General features: G+C 32.6%; 1 protein-coding gene across 4 annotated transcripts; it reads left to right on the top strand.

Annotated features, from left to right (window-relative positions):
- The first annotated feature begins 5,338 nt into the window (after positions 1 to 5,338).
- On the top strand, positions 5,339 to 20,126 carry LOC102591202 (26S proteasome regulatory subunit RPN13). 4 transcript variants are annotated; one of them, XM_015307441.1, is made up of 14 exons: positions 5,339 to 5,478; positions 5,655 to 5,719; positions 10,117 to 10,209; positions 10,366 to 10,425; positions 10,580 to 10,618; positions 10,915 to 10,989; positions 11,083 to 11,149; positions 11,916 to 11,997; positions 12,696 to 12,811; positions 12,919 to 12,942; positions 18,829 to 18,923; positions 19,001 to 19,078; positions 19,167 to 19,221; positions 19,714 to 20,126. In XM_015307441.1, the coding sequence occupies exons 2-14, from the start codon at positions 5,681 to 5,683 to the stop codon at positions 19,854 to 19,856; spliced, it is 966 nt and encodes a 321-aa protein (XP_015162927.1). In that variant the 5' UTR covers positions 5,339 to 5,478; positions 5,655 to 5,680; the 3' UTR covers positions 19,857 to 20,126. The 4 variants fall into 4 exon arrangements, with proteins under 4 accessions (XP_015162927.1, XP_015162926.1, XP_006344569.1 ...); XM_015307440.1 differs by having other exon boundaries at positions 5,643 to 5,719; XM_006344507.2 differs by having other exon boundaries at positions 5,339 to 5,518.
- The last annotated feature ends 673 nt before the right edge of the window (positions 20,127 to 20,799 follow it).

The following is a 20,799-nucleotide window of genomic DNA, read 5'->3' as shown; positions in this document are numbered from 1 at the left end:
TAGTTGGTTTTTAGGCTGACTTGTCTTGATGGGATAAGACGAGTGCCATCACGTCCATTTTTGGGTCGTGACAACTTTTTAACTTTTATTTAGATTAAAAGAAATTTAAAGGATCAATTTCCAATAAATGCTTGAATGTATGTGTATCAAAATTTACTACGAAATATTTGCTATGTACAATAGAAATGAAATTAATTAAAGGATATATATATATATATATATATATATATATTATAGCTTATTGCTTAAGAATAAATTCTCTCTTTTGTTCAATATTAATTGTTAAGTTTAACAAAAAAAAAATCATGTTGGTATTTATCTTGATAAAATAATATAATTAGAATAATTAATGATGTTATAACTGGAGATCAAAAAAAAGACATGACATTGATAGAAATCAAAAATTATTTTTTATTAAAAAAAGAGGATAGTTTCTTTGTGTTTCACTTTATAACACTCACATTTTCTGTAGTTTACGATATGACGCCTACATCCCTTATTTTAATTTTTTTGTAACCATTCTTTAAAATTATTTAAAATAAATATAAATCAATTATAACTTGACAAATTTGCCCTTCTTTGTATTAATTTCTCATATTAATGCATATTATTAAAAACGTGACTTTTAATAAATACTTTAAAAATAAATCAACACAAATAAGTTTGTACTATAATATATATTATAGTGTATAAATATATAAACGTGTTCTTTTTTACCAAACAAAGATTCACACTTCTTCATATTTGATTTATTTTTAAAACTTTCATTATATAAGTCATTTTAAAAAATAATGTGAATTAATATGAAGAAATTAATTTAAAAGGACAAAGTTGTCAAAGTATAATTAATATATATTTATTTTAAATAAATTTAAAGAATGGTTACAAAAAAAAAATCAAAATAAAGAAGGTATACGTAATATTGTAAACCACAGGGGAGGTGAGTTTTGTAAAATTATCCCTTAAAAAATTTAACCACCGCGTGAAGCGCGGATAAATTCCCTAGTATATATATAAAGGAGAAACTTAGAGAAGGTGATGTGACACTTCTCTATGGTCTCCATTCATATTCATCTATTTTTAAAAAAATAACAGTTTTCCTTCATTATTTATTTATTTTATTTTTAATATCTTAAATATTTTTCACATTCAATTACTCAACTTTTCATCTACCAATATAATATATATTTAATATTTTTAATAAAATAAGAAATAACTACTAATAACTCACACATATTCAACTTAATAATACAGTATGCATAACTCCTTTTTTTTAATCTTCATAACCCCAAATTTAATTTGTAAGTTTATGTCTTATGGTATTCCTCCTCTTTGTCTATATAAATTCATATTTTGTATCAAGAAAATTGTCATTCAAAGTTATTCTTTCACTTCTTCATCATCATATCATACAGTAGGGTGAGGAAGAAAATGGTAATCATCACATCATATGGTTGTTTTCAACGAAGTCATAAAGAATTTATGAGTAAGAATGCTTCTATTACGTTTTTAAATTATATGTTTTTTACTTTAATTTATGTTATATTATTTATGTATTTATTTTGAGTATTATTTTAGAGAGGATATTAATTAATCGAGCATTAATTTAGTAAGGTTTTACCGTATATAGCTGTAATTATGCATTTGTTTTGGTCTATAATTTTTTTACGTTTCTTGTTGTAGATATTTTATTTGGTATACTAATTAAGCAATCTATATTAATACTATATTAAAAACCGGAAGGTATTAGAAATGTTGATTGAACTTTTTCCAATGTTTGTTGTTAAAAACTTTGATAAAACGGAAAACAAGAATTTTTAACAACAAGCTTAGTGTAACTTTTTAAACCACAATAAACAAAAATGTCATTTACTATTATTCTTAAATTATTTTAAAAATATTTAGGACTTTAAAATCAACTAAAATTTTAATTATTAGTTAACTTAAAAAGTCCTAAAATAAAATTGTAATATTTTTCTTTGTAAAAGCCATTTACTAAAATATAAGAAATTAAGAATAATCCGTTTAGGTTTGTGTTAACCTGTTTTCAACTCATTATCAAAGCAAATTAGGTCGTCGATGTAGTAAACAAATTCGTAAAACCCTCATTTATTGAACCCAACGGCTACCTATATTGTTTAAGCGCACAACAATTTTTTTGCTATTTGTAATTTACAATAAGTTTTGTGCTTTCCTTTTCCTCTCTATTTTTTTTAGATTAATTTGTTTCATATGGTGTTGCTTTGTTAAAGGTTTGTAATAATCTTCATACATGCAATATTAAGATATATATATTCTCATCCTTATTAATTTTTTATTCTCATCCCTATTAATTTTATTACTTTGCAACGTAAGGTTGTTTCAATATAACTGAATCTATTTAATTTTTGCTATTATTCTCGCTCGTACGCAAATTACAATATTTATGAAAAGCAAGATGAATAATTAAGGAGGTGTGTGCAGGGAGGTGGTAAGGGGGTGGAAGTGTGAGTGGAGGTGGTGAAGGTGAAGCGAGACAGTGAAGGTGGATGAGAGTTGGGGTGAGTTGGAATTGTCCTAATATGGAGGATTAATAGACACGTTAATTGATAATTATAATCATGCAAAGATTATCACATAATTCAACAAATAGCACAAAAATTAATATTAGGCATATATGTATACAAATACTGAACCAATATAATATTTTTGTTTGAATCTTTCAATTCTTATTTCTGCCTTCTCCATATTGAAAAGTGTTATTCGTGTTTAATATCTTTGTTCACTATGACAACAATTTCAGTATTAATGTCTCATGAAATAACAAGAGAGTTAGCATTTGGATTTCGTTAGTTGTAGTTAAGAGATTACTTTTTTAAAAAGTTATATCATATAATGTAAACTTTTTTATAATAGAGATGGGTTTTATAGAGATAGTATAGCATTTTGAAAAATCCTCATACAAGTAGTAAATTGATATCCAATATTTTCTAAAGCCCAAATTAGTATCTAATGAGAATGACTTATTTCTTAATACATGCTCTCCATTTATTTTAGTGAAAATTTTATAAATAACATTTATTAGACTAATATTTTCAAGTTATAGTAGTAGAATAAAACTTTCAAGTTATAACATTAAAATATTTCAGGTTGTAACAGTTTATATACTTACAATTTTTTATTAATTAATTGTAAAAAATCTGTTTTGAAAAAAATAAAAATTTAAAAAAGGAAAACAAATCGATTTTGAAAAAAGAAGAAGATAAAAACGGATAAATGTGTATTAATTAATTTTGAATTCATTGATGATAATTGTTAATTAGCATAAATTTAGGAGATTCAAACTAATTAGGAATATTTATTTTCCTCATTTCACTTTAATCTGTTAACATTAATTAAAAAATCAGATTTTATTTTTGGGAAAATTACACAAGGTGACAAACACTACTAAACAGTAAATTGATATCCAATATTTTCTAAAGCCCAAATTGTATCTAGATGAGAATGACTTATTTCTTAATACATGCTCTCCATTTATTTTTGGGAAAATTACACGAGTTGGCAAACGTTACTAGTTTATTATTCAACGATGGTATAGTTTCATTTAATTATTGTGTGTGACTACAATTTAATATATTTTGCTATTAAATATGGGACCCATGCCTACTTTGTATACCGAAACAAAAATAGCCCAGTGACGGAGCCAGAAATTTCGTCAAGGGTGTTCAAACTTTAAAACAGTCGAAATTATTTTTTTTAGCGGAGTGAGTTAAAAAAATCTAAGAATTAAATTACATATCACTTAATAACTAAATCATACGGAAACTTAAAATTATAAAACTATCAATCATATAAATCAAAACTAATGGAGGAAAATCAACAAAAACAATTTTAGCTACTAGTTGAATATACTCCTCTAGTTCATGTTAAGTGAATTGTTGAGACTTTTTTAATGATTCAAAATAACTGAATGTTTCAAAGTTTAAGATAATTATTGATTTTTTTTTTCATATTTACCTTTTCTTTTAATAAGATTCTTAATTATTTTACATTTTCTAAAAGAATAGTTTAGAAATAATCAAAAGTATAATAGTGGATGATAATCTTTGATTTTATCTTTAAAATAATTTTCTTATATCTAATAAATCACTTAATATAGATAAAAAAAAATATAAAGATAAAATCTTAATTATTAGGTTAATCAAACTTCAAGGTTAATTATTAGGTTATTCAAAATTTAAGGCTAAAACATAAAGAAGAATAGAAGATATGAGGACGGCTATTTCTTTTTTTTAAAAATGTGTTTAAAAAATACAGCTACTGAGAAATATAGTAAGATTTTTAACTTACTTGGGATTAAATAAGTAAAACAGAAAAGAAATGAAGCAATTTAAGGAAAAGATATGAATGACATTAATTGTGAGATTAAGGGGAGAAATAAATGAAGGAATTGAGAAAGGTTTTAAAAGATATGAATAACACTAATTTTCAGTAATATTTATTGTAAAATATTTAATGTATAATATTATTTTTTATTTAGTTACAAAATAATTGATAAATAAAAAGAAATAAAAAAAAAAAGATAAATATAAATCTTGATTTTAGAAGCATGCCACATCAACAACCCTATCATTTAGCATTACATAGATATGAAGAAGTAATTTATAATGAGAACTATTACAAAGAGATTAAAGACATAGTTCCAAGGAAATATATTTCTTCCTTATTTTGATAGTTCTCTGTATACAATTTTTTAAAACAATATATTTAACTTGATAACTAATTTCATAATTTTTGCTCTATTTTTATAAAATATTATTTTTTGTGATATTTAAATTATCACAAAAAATAAAGGCCAGTCTTATTATTTATGATTTTAAAATTATCTTATTGACATGTTGATTCTGAGAGGAGTATAACGTTTTTTCTTATAAAAATAAATATGAAAGATAGAAATATGAAAAAGAATAAGAGTAGTACTAGTAATAAATTAAAAATGATAGAAGAGAAGAAAAGTTTGAAAAATAAAATTATTTGCGGGACCACAACGTCACTTGTCAAGCACGGATGAATCTCACACACCTTTTGTTTGTTGTGCCTCATTCACGATGATAAATTTCCATCGTCCCTTAATCAAATGTCTCAAATTCTAATTCTAACTATGAAAAAAATTCCTAATAGGAAGCGCTTTTCCTAAATGGACCTTACGTAATGCGAATTCAAATTAATAAACTCTCATACGGATCCTGAGCACAAATGAGAAGCAAAAATAAAAAATAGAGATGCTTTCTTTTGGCTAAGCTTACAACATTTGTGATTAAATGTTAAATACTCCCCACAAAAGTGGCTACCTGGTGTAAATTCTCCGAATATTGGTTTGTGTCCCATCAAACAAACAATCCCTAAGTAGTCCTGAATCCGGAAAAGTTCAGTATAAATTGCGCAGCCCAACTCGGTGACGGCGACGGCGACGGGACAAGTTGTTGGGTGTGCAAAACTGTACGTATCTTCTTTCTCATCTGAGCACAGTGATAGAGTGGTAAACTGTTGCTTTGTTTCACACTTTTTTTTTTGTTTCGCTAATTATTCAGTATTCAATTTCAAACCTACAAATTGGGTATTACGGCTTCGTAACTTGTTTTAGTTTTTCCTTAAATTGCCAGTTTTGTTTTCAGTTCTTTGTTTATACATTGGAGAATCAATGGGTTCTTCGTCAACGGACGCTTTTCCCCAAATTCAGGTACCCACTAAATTTGTATCTATTGTCTTGCCCGGAGTACTGTAATACCATCAAGGTCTCAAATTATAGACTTTTTTTCATGTAGGAGTGTCTTTATTTGAGGAGGCTCGTGTATCTGCTCACTTGAAATTGAAAATAAAGGAGATTTTTTAATCTTGCAGTTGTGTAATCTAACAAAATGCTCTTTGAATCTTATAATCTTAAACAAGCCATGTAAAATATTGGAATTAGAGAGTTACCAAATATAGAAAGAGTCATTCTTTTTGAAACAGCTTGAAAAGAAAAGTAAAACACGTAAATTAAACATAGGGATAGGATATGGACTCACAGTAGAACATATAGCAGATCCATATTAGTTTTTAGTATTGACGGTTAGTTAATTGATTGATAATGAAATTGTATCTTTTTTTTGAAGTAAATGTTTCATTAAAGGCATGAAGAAGATGCAAGTTTGTTAGTAAAGTAGAAGCAAAAATAGTTTGGTCTGCTAGATCTAGTACAATCATCTTATGACCATGATTCATATTATTATTATATTACAAGACCTTAAGTAGATTTGCAAACAAAGAACTTCAATAGTGAACCCAAGGATATGATTGGTAAACATTTTGCCATATGGCCAAGGTCGAAAATATTGATTTTTTTTTCACAACCACTGATGAAGTATTACTTGAAAAGTTATTGGTCTGCTATTCATACTAATGGTAGGATCAACACAATTTGGGAGTTAGAGAATGAGGACGGTTCTCAGTGATGTCTTATTATGTAAAATGTGCACGAGTGAGTAAGCTCACCATATTTAGCTTTGCTCACCTCTTTCCACAGTCCAATGTATTCAGTTCCACACCTCCCTAACCATTTCATCGTCATGCTTTTATTGTGAGCTGCGAGATCTTTGATACCCAGACCCTTTTGGGATTTAGGTCATCACTTTTGCCCATTTAAGCAAATGGAACTTAGGATCCTCGTTGTTGCCTTCCCATAGAAAATTCCTTCTAATTCTGTCAACCTTTGTGAGAATGTTTTCTGAAATAGGGAAAAGGGACATATGATAAGTAGGGATGCTGTCCATTACAGTGTTAATCAATGTTACTCTTCCTCCGAAAACCGAAAGAAAGATACTGCATTTTCCATGTTGCTAGTCTTTTTTCAAACTTCTCATTTATTCCCCACCAGATCTCGTTTGCCTTTAATTTTGCACCTAAAGGCAGCCCAAGATCAGTTTTTGGAACATGATTCCTGCTAGCTCTGCCAGATTGTGCACTGAATTTTATGGGATAGATAGTGCTTTTTGACATATTTGTATGAAGTCTAGAGACAGCTTCAAAAATGTGCAGAGTCAAGTGAAGCTTAATCACTTGTGATCTATCTGCCCCACAAAATAGCAAAGTATCATCTGCATAAAATAGAGATATAACTGTGACATTGTTTCCGGAGGGACTGCCTACTTTGAAATCTTCAATCCATTGTAGTCGACATGCTTTTTGGAGCATCTTGCTAAGACCTTCCATAGCAAGGATGAAAGGAAAGGGAGAGAGGGTTGAGAACCCTGAGGTCTCTGGATCAAAACTCAGCGGAGACAAAAAACACTAGGTGATTCTTCCCTTCTGTCCGAGCCTTGGAGGACATGGAATTAGTCGAGGTGCACAAAAGCTGGGCCGGACATCACGGTCATGAAAAAAGAAAGAAAGGAAGAGAGGGGTTCTTTTTGGTGCACCTATGAAGTTCCTTTTCTATTGAAGGATGGATGTCTATTGTAGAGAACCATTTATTTTGTAGGTTTTCTATATGTGTATTCCTCTTGTATACAGGAATTTTCTCCAATATTTATGAATATATTCTTTACTTTCTCAAAAAAAGTAGAAGTGGTGAATTCGCACAATATAATAAGTAGGCGTTTGGAGTTTGGACATGGATTCAGTAATATTTGAAAAAAGTATTAAATTCAAAAAGTACTTGAAAGTTGAAGTTGTGTTTGTACATGTATTACACTTGAAAAAATGTTGGAAGTTTTGTGAGGGATTGTTTTTTCAATCTTGGGTGAAAAATTGACAAAATGTATAATCAAACAGGGTTTTGAAAATGAAACTTGGAAAAAAGCAATTCTATTATGCCTAAACAGGCCCTTTTGGTTAACTTCATGATATAACAGGGAAGGTAAGAGAGTGCTGATTTAGTGTGTTTCTAGGAAATTTTTGAAGAAACAAACCAGGAAGGTATGTGAGTGCCGAATTAGTTTGCTTATAGGAAGTACTAAAAGACACTAACTAGGAATAACTCAAGATAGTAGTTAGAGACAGGTTGAGGGCGTTATGGTTGGAAGAGGGGGACTCAAACATAAAATCTTTTTTTACAAGCTAGGCATAACAAATAGGAGGAGAAACTTCATTTAATCGATGTAAAGGTGTAGTGCATGAAGGGGAGGAGGAGGTAGAAGGGGCTATCATAGGAGTCTATGTGCAGCTATTTAGGAAGGAGCCGAGGAGGCAGGTTGGAGGCCTACCATAGGGGTCCAGCGTTTGACCCCAAATAGGGGAAGAAAAGAGTGTGGTTGGAGAGGGGCATTGAGAAAGAGGAGATTCAAAAGGCAGTGGAGTCTTTGCAGGGGACAAAGTTGGTTTTACTTTTGCAGTTTCCAAAGATGGAGACCATTGAAGCTTTTCAAGAGACGGAAGTATTCAAAATAAGTCTTAATGCTTCTTCCATTGCCATCATTCCAAAAAGGGAGGGATTACGAGCATCAAGGATTACATACCTATTAGTTTAGTGGAAATATCTATAAGATTATATTTAAGGTTCTTTCTATAGAGTAAAATAGGTTTTGGATGAGTTACTATTTACTGCGTAGATGCTATCATGTTGGAGGTGGACAAATACTTGATGCCACACTTTTTTTGGTTAAGTAATTAAATTGTATTGGAAAGGCATCAAGAAGATGCATCATTACAAAGTGACAGAACTATTTAGCTTCAAAACATAACTACATGAAGCTAAAAGACTAAGCAGTTTGAACAAGTCTAAAGTGCCACCTGTATCAGTGTTGCGCTTTTCCTGTTCTTTACACTTTACTCAAAAGTTATAGTAGAAAGAACTAAGCTAGAAATCTGAAGATGTAAAATAAAACCTATAGATCTGAAGTGGCAAGCTTCTTTATCAGGTTTTTAGGGCTTATTATTTGGAGAGATATTAGAATAAGGTTTGGATGCAAGCATTTATGTATTTCTAAAGAAAGACCCTCTCTTAAAATTCTGCTTACTGAAAAACAAACACACTTTTGTGTGGGTGACAACTTTTAGTTAGTAGCACACATCATAATTTGAGAGAGATTTTGCATTTGGCATTTTGTGTGTCTACCTATTCTGCAAAATCTTTAAATTGTGGTGGCGGCGGCAGCAGCAGACATTTTCCCTTCTTTACTTAAGTACAAGAAATAGAAAGGAAAATATATGGGCAATGACATTTTCCAAAGTATATGGGCAATGTTTGGTCCAGAGGATGTTAAGTGGTTGAAAAGCACATTAACTCCATCATTGGTTGTCATAAGAATACTGAAAAAACAATGATGGTTGTAAGAATTGTACACCATTATGGTGTCTGAGGGGACATCTGGAAAACTGGAGGGGTCCTGGTGTGCATGGGACAGGTTGTTAGTAAAATCCTCGTTTAATCTGCCTTTGAAGAGGAAGGACTTCCTCATAGAGTCTGTCTGGCTACTTTGCATTCTTAACTTAGCATTTTTTCGTATAGATTGTTTCTTGGATCCCCAACTTAAACAGTAGAAAATGTAAGAAAGAGGAAGATCCTTCATAAAGTGGTGCTTTTATGCTAATACTGGATCCTTCTGGTACATCACAATATGGCATCAGTATTGTAGAATAAGTTAGCTTGGTGATTCCTGGATGCGCTAAGGAGCTTACAACAAGTTGGAGTAGTGGAATGAGGAGATGTACAAAGCATCAGATGGTCCATCTCACACGTGGAAGGATATGGATGGAAGGTATTCAAAGAAGTCAAGGATGTCACTAATCTGATGGAAAATATGCAAGTACCTTTTGTTCATCTTGGAGTACATAGGCATCCAATTTGTATGCACAAATTTGATGACAGTCGCAGGGAGCTTCGCTTTTATTCTTCTTTCCTTTGTAGCATAACTCTCTTATATATGCACTTTCTGCTTTTCTCCGTAAGAAAATTGTTAGTTGTCAAAGATAAGTGAGTATTGTTTTGCTGTTTGTATCATTATTCAATTGTTTCCCTCTTTGTAAAGAAACCAAAATTAGAAAAACAAACAGTATATGTGTATCCTATCTCATGTCATGATAAATATATTTCTGTTCATGTGACATTTGATTGTCTTAATGGTGTGGTATAAAAGACATTGGTATTATTTTGTTCAGGAAACTTTGATGGAATTTCGTGCTGGTAAAATGCTCATGGAGGGCAAAAAGGTTATCCCTGATTCACGGAAAGGACTTGTTCGTATAGGCAGGGTATGGGAAAAGAAATCATATTTGATTTGGTTTATCATTTTTCTTGCTCACCCAAGTTTGAGACCTCGTTTAGTTTACATGGTGGTGATCTTACAAAATGTTGCTTGACAATTGTCTAAATACCTATTGTGATAAGATGTCATTTTGATATTTTAGGGTGAAGAGGGACTACTCCATTTTCAGTGGCTTGACCGTAATCTCAACATTGTTGAAGATGTATCCTAGTTCCAGCCAAATATTAGTGAAGTTTGTTATTTGATGTTGCTTCACTTTGATTTTATTGATCATTGCTCTTATTCTGCATATGGTACCATCCATAGTGATTAAACTGTAAATCTGAAAGTTGTTTCTTGACAAAAGTTGATCATAGGATCAGATTGTTTTCCCAGAGGAGGCAGTCTTTGAGAAGGTATTTCTATTCCCTGTTGCTTGTTACTCAGATTACTGAAAAACTGTTCAATTTCAACAAAATAAATTCTGTGATTTTTAAGATGAAGTTCACAACATACAGAATCAATAGTGTCTAGTGACCAATGACCAACTTTAAACTTTATTGCCAATCTAAATATTCACTTTTCACTTACTAAGTTACAAGAGGTTCAAACTTCCTCCCATTTGAAAAAAAAAATCCTTAAAATTGTCGATTAGAGGTTCTCACTTCAATTAATATCTGATGCTAATTCATTGTTTTTCGATGCTCTTCAGGTCAATCAATCATCTGGAAGGGTTTACATTTTGAAGTTCTGTACCGACGATAGAAGGCTTTTCTTTTGGATGCAGGTCATATCTGTTGCCATAGATATTACTTTATGTTTTTGAATTTTGTGATTATGCTTTGAGTTTGTGATAAAATTTTCCTTCATTTCTTGCCAGGAGCCAGCAGCTGACAATGATGCACAGTTATGTAGCTCAGTCAACTTCTACTTGAATCAACCACTAGGTAATCAAGATTTATTCAGTGCCTGTCTTTGTGGGTTTTAATTCTTACTATTTTGTTTTCCTTTGTCTTCACTTTTAATTTGCTTTATGTCCTTTCTGAAATTTAGTAACTTGAAAGTTGATTTATTAAAAGAATGATAACTTCTCCTACCTTCTCCTACCAACCTAGTTTAGGATTACATGAACTCAACAAATATTAAGATTTTTCAAGTTGTCAAGGCCAATATATTCTTTTAGTCTCTGCCTTAAATTCTTTTCTTTCCTCGGGCCTATTGTCAATCCTGCAGACCTAAATGTATTAGCTGTCGACTAGCCATCCCTTGTCTCTTTTCCTTCTGCTATAGTTTGTAAGGCTTCTGCATCATGGACTTGCAATGTGACTAGCTCTTCTTCACCCTTGTTTACGTGTTTCATGTTGCTGTTTTAATTGTTAGATTGATTCCAATTCATAAAATTATTCATCAAGTCAAGTGTCATGTTTGGTTCTTGACATTTTTGATTTATTGATTATTTGCTGTTCTGTGTCGAGCATGAATGTTTTACCTTTACGAACTTCAAGTTTGGTAGTAGTTGACTGGTTGTAACAACATAAAGGAGCTGAAAATGGAATTTTAATTTGGGGAATGCACTCTAATATGTTGTTCTAGTAACTACATTTGGATGATGTTAATGGGCGTTTCATCTATATGACTTCTATTAATTCTCAGAGTGGAAGTTTATTTAACGTACCTGTTTTAACCTAGGTAAAATTTTACTTGTTTGAACAGAGTTTCCTGGTGAAGATGAGCCTGAAGCTTCAGCTCCTTTACCAAATTCTGAAGATATGGTAGAAGAAGATATTTCATCGAGGTAATACTAATATCATTGAGAAGTATAAGATCTGTTTTTGATGTTGCATCTTGTCACAAAAATGGGGGAGATTCACATGCTAACAAAGATTTTTAAGAACTGATGCAAATTGGTTTGCCTCACTTCACTTTTACTGAAAAACACAAGCATCTTAGTTCGACATTGAGTCATAGTTGATTACAAAAACTACTACTAAACCTCAATCAGAATTAAGTCAGATCGGATATATAATTCCTCACTAACCATGCTGCTACAATTATGAACTTAGAGCCCGTTTGGATTGGCTTAAAGTGGTTTTTAACTTTTTAAAGTCATTTTAAACTTATTTTGAGTTATTTTTAACTTTGCCAAACACTCTCTAACTTATGAAGTCATTTTTGACTTATTTTAAGTTATTTTTATATTTGCCAAACACCAATCCAAACACCCTTTTAGTCCTGAGCGATGTTGCTCGGACTCTTCAAAAATGTCATCGGGTGCGTGTCGGATCCTTCAAAAGTAGTGCATTTTTGGAGGATCCGACACTGGTGCAACAACATTTTTGGAGAGTCCGAGCAACTTAGGTCCTGAGACATAGTTGAATAATTTCTTTTCCTTCTTGCATTCCTTTTAAGTAGTAGTACACAACCATCTTCATTTCTATGAAGTTGCTAGAGGCTGGAAGTAATCATTTAAAATGTCTGGATGACCTCTTTTAGGGCGGGAAATTTGGTTAGTGCAAGCATGAATACTGAAGCAAGTAGCGATGTGACATCTTCAGGCCCAGTAAAGTTGTCTGATCTTCAAAGAATATTGAGTAACATAGGGTCCACAGGTTCAGTTGACTTACTTCCCTTCAACTTTTCTGAAGTTTAACTGTTTAACAATCTCTTTCATTTAATCTTCATGTGGACATAATGCTATTTCTTATGGTTGGTACAGATGAAGCTGTAGATCCTGATGCAGGTAGGCATTTGATCAACTCATACTTTTTGTTGGTTGTTTTTTTAATGCTTGGCCAGCATGCCATAGTTCACTATTTTGTAGTTGAAAGGATTTTGAGGTAGTTAAACCGTTGGTGAGATGTTGATTAAAATTCGAGTAAAGAATATTTAAACAATTTTTATGGTATTGTTATGAATCCTTAGGCAAGGATCGATTCACAGGGCGATATATTAATTCAGCTGATTAGAGTCTGAAACCCTTAGAGTTCAATGGAAGAGAGAACTTCGATCTCTTTAGCTCTTTAAGGGGAGACTAAAACCTTAGAGTTCAATGGGAGAGAGAACTCTGATCTCTTGCTTTTTGCTGAAATATGACTTAATAATTTATTCATGAGAAACCCCTTTAAATAAGAGTCTTATTTTTTGAACTTGGTAACTTTGTTAAATAAGAGTTTTATTACAGATAGGAAGTCTAATCCTTATAACAGTAGGAAAACCTGAATCCTATTCCAAACTCATAACTATAGCTTGACCGAATCCTTATGAAGCTATGAGACATAAATTCTATTCTAGAATAATAAATAAAGCTACTTAAAATATAAATAAATAATAAATAAATCTACTTAAAAATATAATTAAATACTTAATTAAATGAGTCCCCGCATCCATGACATTACTCCCCCCGCGTTTGAAAGAGCTTGCCCTCAAGCTCAAATTTCAGGGAAATCATCCAAAAAATCTGGAATAATATCAACTTAATTATCCAATTCCATCCCTAGCCAATTTATCTTGAAGTTGACGTGAAAAAATTTCAACTCTATTAGATTGCTGAAGCATGACTATTTCTCACATCAGATTGCTTTTTTCACGAGGTCCAAATTGCTCTAAATTGTTCACAACGATGTGCCCAAATCAATGGATTGTTGATGCTATTAAAGTAGGAAAATTCATCTTTGTATAACTTGGCACTATCAGATGTGAATTACCACTTGTTGGATGATTTTTATCAGCAGTTGAATAGGTGGTGTATTACAATTAGTAGCAGGAATTGTTGATATGCTCGTCGTCTGGGTGCTTTGATTCAGGTCTATGGGTTGCTAGTTTTGTAGAGCCAACTCCCAATCTAGACAATTCTTCTTGAATGACTTGGATAATTCTTTCGTCAAGGTGTGGTTCCATTGCTGCAATTTTAGAGTCCATTAGGGTTTCTTTAATGACATGCTCTTCTCAAATTTGGAACTGATCTCTATCGCCCATTGTGTTAGGCTCTGATATCAAATGTTATGAATCTTTAGGAAAGGATTGACTCACGGAGCAATATATAAATTCAACTCATTAAAGGGAGGTTGAGACTTTTAAGTTCAATGGAAGGGAGAATTCTGATCTCTTCAGGTCTTTAAGGGGAGACTAAAACCTTAGAGTTCAATGGGAGAGAGAATGTTGATCTCTTGTTTTTTTGTTGATATATGACTTACTGATTTATTCATCAGAAACCCTTTTAAATAAGAGTCTTATTACAACAATAGGAAGTCTAATCCTTTTTTTTTTTTGAAACTGGTAAATGTGTATTCCTCAGCATTAAGGACATGTTGGACACCATCAAAACGTGTTAGATAAAAAAAACAGCAACTAGAAAACATGATACTTACAGAGATCTTAATAAATCTACAAACTGATCTATATCCTCTAAACCTACTTCTTTACACCAAAAGTAGAAAGATATCATACAATACCATTTAACTTTCTGGATGGAATTGGATCTATCTTCATGACACCTCCCATTTCTCTCTCTCCAAACTGTCCACCAGATGCATTGTGGGATGATCCTCCACCACTTCTTTGACTTTTGCTTCCTCCTCTTTTCATCCAACAACTAAGCAAATCTGCAGTATGCTCCGGCATAGTCCAGCTTGTCTTTGTTATGATGAAAGTAGGAAACCTAAATCCTATTCCAAACTAATAACTATAGCTTAACCTAATCCTTATGAAGCTATGAAACATAAAATCCTATTCTAGAATAATAAATAAAGCTACTTAAAATATAAATAACATAGATCTACTTAAAAATCTAATTAAATACTTAATTAATTGAGCAACCCACATCCACAAAAGGTATACAGGACTAAAAGCTTGATGTCTAATTTGCTTCCTTTACTGCCTTCTAATTTTCTTCTGAGGGTATTGTTGGGAAAGACAAACACTAACAAAGGTGCATGATAGAGTAATAGCGGAAGGATACTCAAGTCTAAACTTTCCCTTCTATTTGAATCAAAAGAAGACAAACAAATTCAAGCACAAACAACGTTTTGGGCAGCAAGTATATCAACAAAATAAATATGACAAAACTAAATCAACCAGACAAGATACAAAGATTTACGTGGAAAACCTCTTTGGAGTGAAGAGTAGAAACCACGGGACCAAAGCTCCACTATAATCAACAAGAGTTGCAATATGTTTTCCAAAATGACCACCAAAGAAGTACCAAATAACGAGCAACAATAACTACTACAAGATAGCACCAAAGAACTAGAGAAGTAAAGGAGTATAATCACCAAAATGCAGCTACTGTTCACGAATTGAAAAATGGAGCTACATGACTCTGAATCCACCTCTGACAGTTCTCAATTAAAGATTAAGATGAAATGAACAAACTTTTCAAATATCAGCTCAATCGGACAAGGAACGAAGCAGGAATTGCAATTTGAAATTGGCTGCTAGAGCTGAAAGTTCTTGGGCGAAAATCTACCCTCACTTTTTTCTCTATATGTTTGATAATCTCTATCTCTTGTATATCTGGAAATAAGACCTTAAAGGAAATCTTACATATGCACCATAGTATTGGGCTTATGGGAAAAATTGGGTTGATCCAAATTGGACTTTTATTTATCCACATAGGAAGGAAAAAAGACCCAAAATCTGATACATCTCCCCCTCCCGACTATGTGGAGAAGACCGCCATCCCGACGATCGTGCAACATTCTTCTAACTTCCCTCTTGGCAAATCTTTAGTCATCATGTCGGAACCATTATCATCCGTATGAATTTTCTCAAGTTCAAGCACTTAGAATCCAACACATCTTGAATCCAATAGTATCTCACATCAATGTGTTTAGATCGACCATGAAATGTAAAATTCTTGCCAAGGTTAATAACACTTTGACTATTTCAATAAAGCAATCAAGCACATACACATTTTTTGCAACCTAGAATTCCATGACACAACTTTTCCTACACAAGTAATCAAGTAGCCTAAAGTAGACTTGCGAGTATCAACATCATCGACAATATCTGCATCAGTGTAATCACAAAGAATAGGCTTTCTTGTCCCATAACACAAACTCAAACTAGAATTGCCATAAAAATATTTCATAATTCGACAAGATCAAATCAGTCCATGATGTGAAATGGAATTGTCTGATGATTTTATTTTTTTGGTGTAAACAAAACTATATAGGGGAAATAGAGGAGTTAGAAGTGTCATAAAAAAATAGAGGAGTTAGAAGAATTTCTAGGAGCTTGGTAAAGCTAGAGTCTACTTGCTTTGTAGCATGTTTTGATGGTGACCAACATTCCCAATGCTGAAGAATACAACAGTACTAATCCTAAAAAAAATATCTCATAATCCACTTCACAACATTCCAATGCTCTCTTCCTAGATTAGAAAGGAAACAACTATTAATACCAACAACATGAGAAATATCTGGTCTTTTACACACCATTGCATACATCAAACTATCAATGACTGAAGCATAAAAAGCTTTCTTCATATCTTCCTTCTCACCATTCATTGTAAGGATACTGCTTCGTGCTCAATTTGAAGTGCATAGCTAGAGGTGTAATGACAACCTTAGCTTTGTCCATGTTGAACCCACAAAGTACTTTCTGAACGTATTTCTCTTGTGATGGCCACAATTTCTTGGCCTTATGTCACGGACAATCTGCATGCCAAGAATCTATCTTGTTGGTCCCAAGTCTTTCATAGCAAAAGGCTTATTCAACTCTTGCTTCAACTTTTTGGTCCTACAAGCATTATGATCACCAACAAACATGTCATCAACATATAACAAAACAATGATAAAGTCACTATCAGAGAATTTTTGCACAAAAACACAATTATTTGAAGGAGTCTTCTTGAAGCCCTGTTGACTCATAAAAGAACCAAACTTCGTGTACCCACTGCTTGGGAGTTTGTTTTAGACCATACAAGCTCTTGTTCAATTTGCAAACATAATTCCCTTTTCCCTCAACTTCAAAGCCTTATAGATGCTCCATATAATTTCTTCATCTAAGTCACCATGGAGTAAAGTAGTTTTAACATTCATTTGCTCAACCTCTAAATCCAGATTTGCAGCTAAGCCTAGAACCGTACAAATGGATGATATCTTCACAACTGGAGAGAAATATCTCATCAAAATCAACTCCATTTTTTTGGATAAATCCCTTCACAACTAATCTAGCCTTGTATCGTGGAACTGGGTGGCCATCTTCATGTGTCACCCTGAAGACCCACCTATTTTTGTAAGCTTTTTTGTCTTTAGAGGTAGTGTATGATTATTATGTAAAGATTTAATCTCATCTTCCATAGCATCAAACTATCTTTCTTTTTCTTCACTTTCCATGGCCTCGTTAAGACTCTCAGGTTCTCCCCCATTAGTGAAGAGTACATACTCATTTGCAGAATAACAAGATGAAGGTATTTTCTCTCTTGTAGATCTTATGAGAGAACTCTCTGGAGCATCAATAACAATTGGTTGTTGGCCAACCACATCATCTTGCACTGGAGCATTAATATCATACTGGTCATTTTGAGTATAATAACCATCTTCAAGAAAGCTTGATTTGCTAGTGTTGATGCATTCTGATTTGTGTGGTCCTTTTAAGATAAGGTCTCATGGTGGTGCACTTTACTTTGTGACTTTTAATGATGAGATCATTCTTGCAAACTCTGAGTATTTTCTTTGAAGTCCAAGGATCAAGTACTTGATGTGTTCAAGAATTTCCAGACCTTGGTGAGAGACAGATGGGAAAGAATATGTGGATAAATAAAAGTCCAATTTGGACCAGCCCACTTTTGCCCATAAACCCACTATATGGTGCATATGTAAGACCTCTTTAATCGTCTTATTTCCACATATACAAGAGATAGAGATTAGCAACCATATAGAGAAAAGTGAGAGTGTAGATTTTTGCCCAAAATCTTTCAGCCCTAGCAGCCAATTTCAAATTGTGATTCCCGCTTCATTCCTTGTCCGATTGAGTTGATATTTGGGCAGCGTGTTCCTTTTATCTTAATCTTTGATTGGGAACTGAAAGAGGTGGATTTGGAGTCCCATAGCACCAGATTTCAGCTCTTGCACAATATATGTGTTTTGGTGATTTTACTCTATTTCTCAAGTTCTTTGGTGCTATCTTTTAGTTATTGTTGCTCATCGTTTGACTTTTCTTTGGTGGCCATTTTGGAGAACATATTGCAACTCTTGTTGATTATAGTGGAGCTTTGGTCTTGTGGTTTCCACTATGAAGAGGTTTTCCACGTAAAATCTAGGTGTCTCGTTTGGTTTGATTTAGTTTTGTCTTGTCATATTCAGTTTTCTGATATACTTGCTGCCCAAAATGTTGTTTGTGCTTGAATTTGTTTGTCTCCTCTGATTCAAATAGAAGGGAAAGCTTAGACTTGGTTATCCTTTCGCTATTACACTGTCGTGCACCTTTGTTAGTGCTTTATTTCCCTACAGGTTTTCCTTTCCATCTTTTTCATTTTCTTTATCCTCGCAATTGGAGAACAACATCTAGGGTTTCACAATATTCTTTTTCACTTGAATGAAACCAAGATCTGGACATTCATGTAATACAAAAAATATAGCATATACACCATTTACTTTAACTTCGTATCTTGCTGCTGTATCAGGATTGGGATTGGGAGATATTTTGAGGCCTGAGCTCATATTACCACTGATTGAGGAAATACCACTAGAAGAACAACTAGCTTCACATTTGCCAGAGGTAAAAAATTGGCTCCTGGTACGCAAACTACAAGGATTACAGTGCTGATGTTATCTTGAAAATTCTTATGTTTGCAGGGTCATTGGACACCATATGAATTAATGGAATTGCTACAGAGTCCTCCGTTCCGTCAGCAGTTAGATTCATTTACTTATGTGAGTCATCAAAATCTCATTTTTTCATTCAGCTTTTTAGGTATGCTTGCAGGTTATGTCTGTTAATTTGACTCTCTTCTCACTGCAGGTTCTTCGAACTGGACAAATAGATCTGACTCAGTTTGGAATTGATCCAAGTCAATGTAAGCAAAGCATTGTTGGATAATTCATCTCAAGCTGAAAGGAATGAAACACACTAATTTCTAATGGTTAATTATTTTATATGCTCGATATTTTGCCTACTTTCTTTCATCTCTTTTGAAACTTAAGCAAGTTTGCTTGTGAGATGATGCTTATAATCACTGACCTGTATGTATACATGACTTGCTTTCATTAAAAAATATTGACCTTTTCTTTAATGGAAGATTCTTCTCCATGCAACAATTTCAACTAATTATAAGTGGGTGAAGTATGAAACCTTTGCCTTTTGGCAGCTTGAGCTGCGGCTCATGTGAAGTGTAACTCTGTTTATCTAGTTCAGCTGGTTATACCTCTGTTTGTGGCCCTTACTGATTTGGTACCAGAACTTTGTTTCTCATTCATTTCTGATGCACTAGATCATATGCTTCATCAACTTAATTATCAGTGTTGTTTTAGTTTTAAAATTGGTTAATTTTCATACATCATTGCTGCAGATAAGTTGACGGTTCCATCTTTTCTCGAGGCCCTAGAAGATTCTGTTTCCAAGGCATCAGGATCCAATGAATCAAGGCAGGATGAGAAGGATTTAAGATCTCAAACGTGTAACAGAAGTGATCCCATGGATGAAGGGCATTAAGATAAACAGTGCAAATCAAGACTGTTGTGAAGTGATCACAATGTTTATTTGAAAGAATTGATTTTCAGATGATGTGAACATGTTACTTACAAGCACTGTAAAGAAGGTACTTACTCAGAGTGACATTTCCTTTGATGTAAACAAAAGTTGTGTATTGTTAGAGGTGATAGACATTCAAGTCATTTCCAATTGTGTGTCCATGTATGATGTTTCAACACCAAAGTTTGAGATTCTATCGCTTTATTCATGGGATCTCGAAATTGTCTTTTTCCTCCCTACTATTTTCGGAGAACATATTTATAGACTGTTTGGTCAAGCATCTCGATAGCTAAAAGTGCCTTTTTGAAAAATATTTGAAAGTTTGTTTTTTAGTGAATTGAGGGGTTTGGTCATGTTTTTAAGTAGTAGAAATTATTTTTCAGAAGTTGAAAAAGTAATTTTTCCCAAGTATTTTTTGGTGTCTTGACCATACGCTTATTGTTGTTATAATATTGATAAACATGTTTTTCTTTTATTTGATTAGTCCAACATAAATTGCTATATATTCTTGAAAAACATTCCTATTTGTAAAAGATACTTTAAAATAAACAAAAATTGAAAGTTTTGCCAAATAAAGTATTTGCCCCATGCAGTTTGAAATTTTATACATGAATTAGGGGAAGCAAAGTGATTAAAATTTCAATGTTAATTCTTGTGTCAAAACAAATCGAAGGTTGTTATTAGGAGTGGCAAACGAGCGGATCGAGTCGATTGAAAATGAGCTAAATAAAAATGGGTAAAATACTCGACTTGACTCATATTTTATTAGGTAAAAACGAATTACTCAATGGGTAATATGAGTATCCATATTTACCCATATTATTATAGGGATCATGTTAAAAGCTTCAAAAGCAAAAATTACTCTTCACCCCTTACCCCCCATCCCACCCCACCCCAACCCAAC

This window comes from Solanum tuberosum, unplaced genomic scaffold, assembly GCF_000226075.1.
Source record: "Solanum tuberosum cultivar DM 1-3 516 R44 unplaced genomic scaffold, SolTub_3.0 scf00058, whole genome shotgun sequence".
Taxonomy (NCBI): Eukaryota; Viridiplantae; Streptophyta; class Magnoliopsida; order Solanales; family Solanaceae; genus Solanum; species Solanum tuberosum.
Note: the sequence above shows the minus strand (reverse complement) of the source record. Positions and strands in the feature narration are given on the sequence as shown.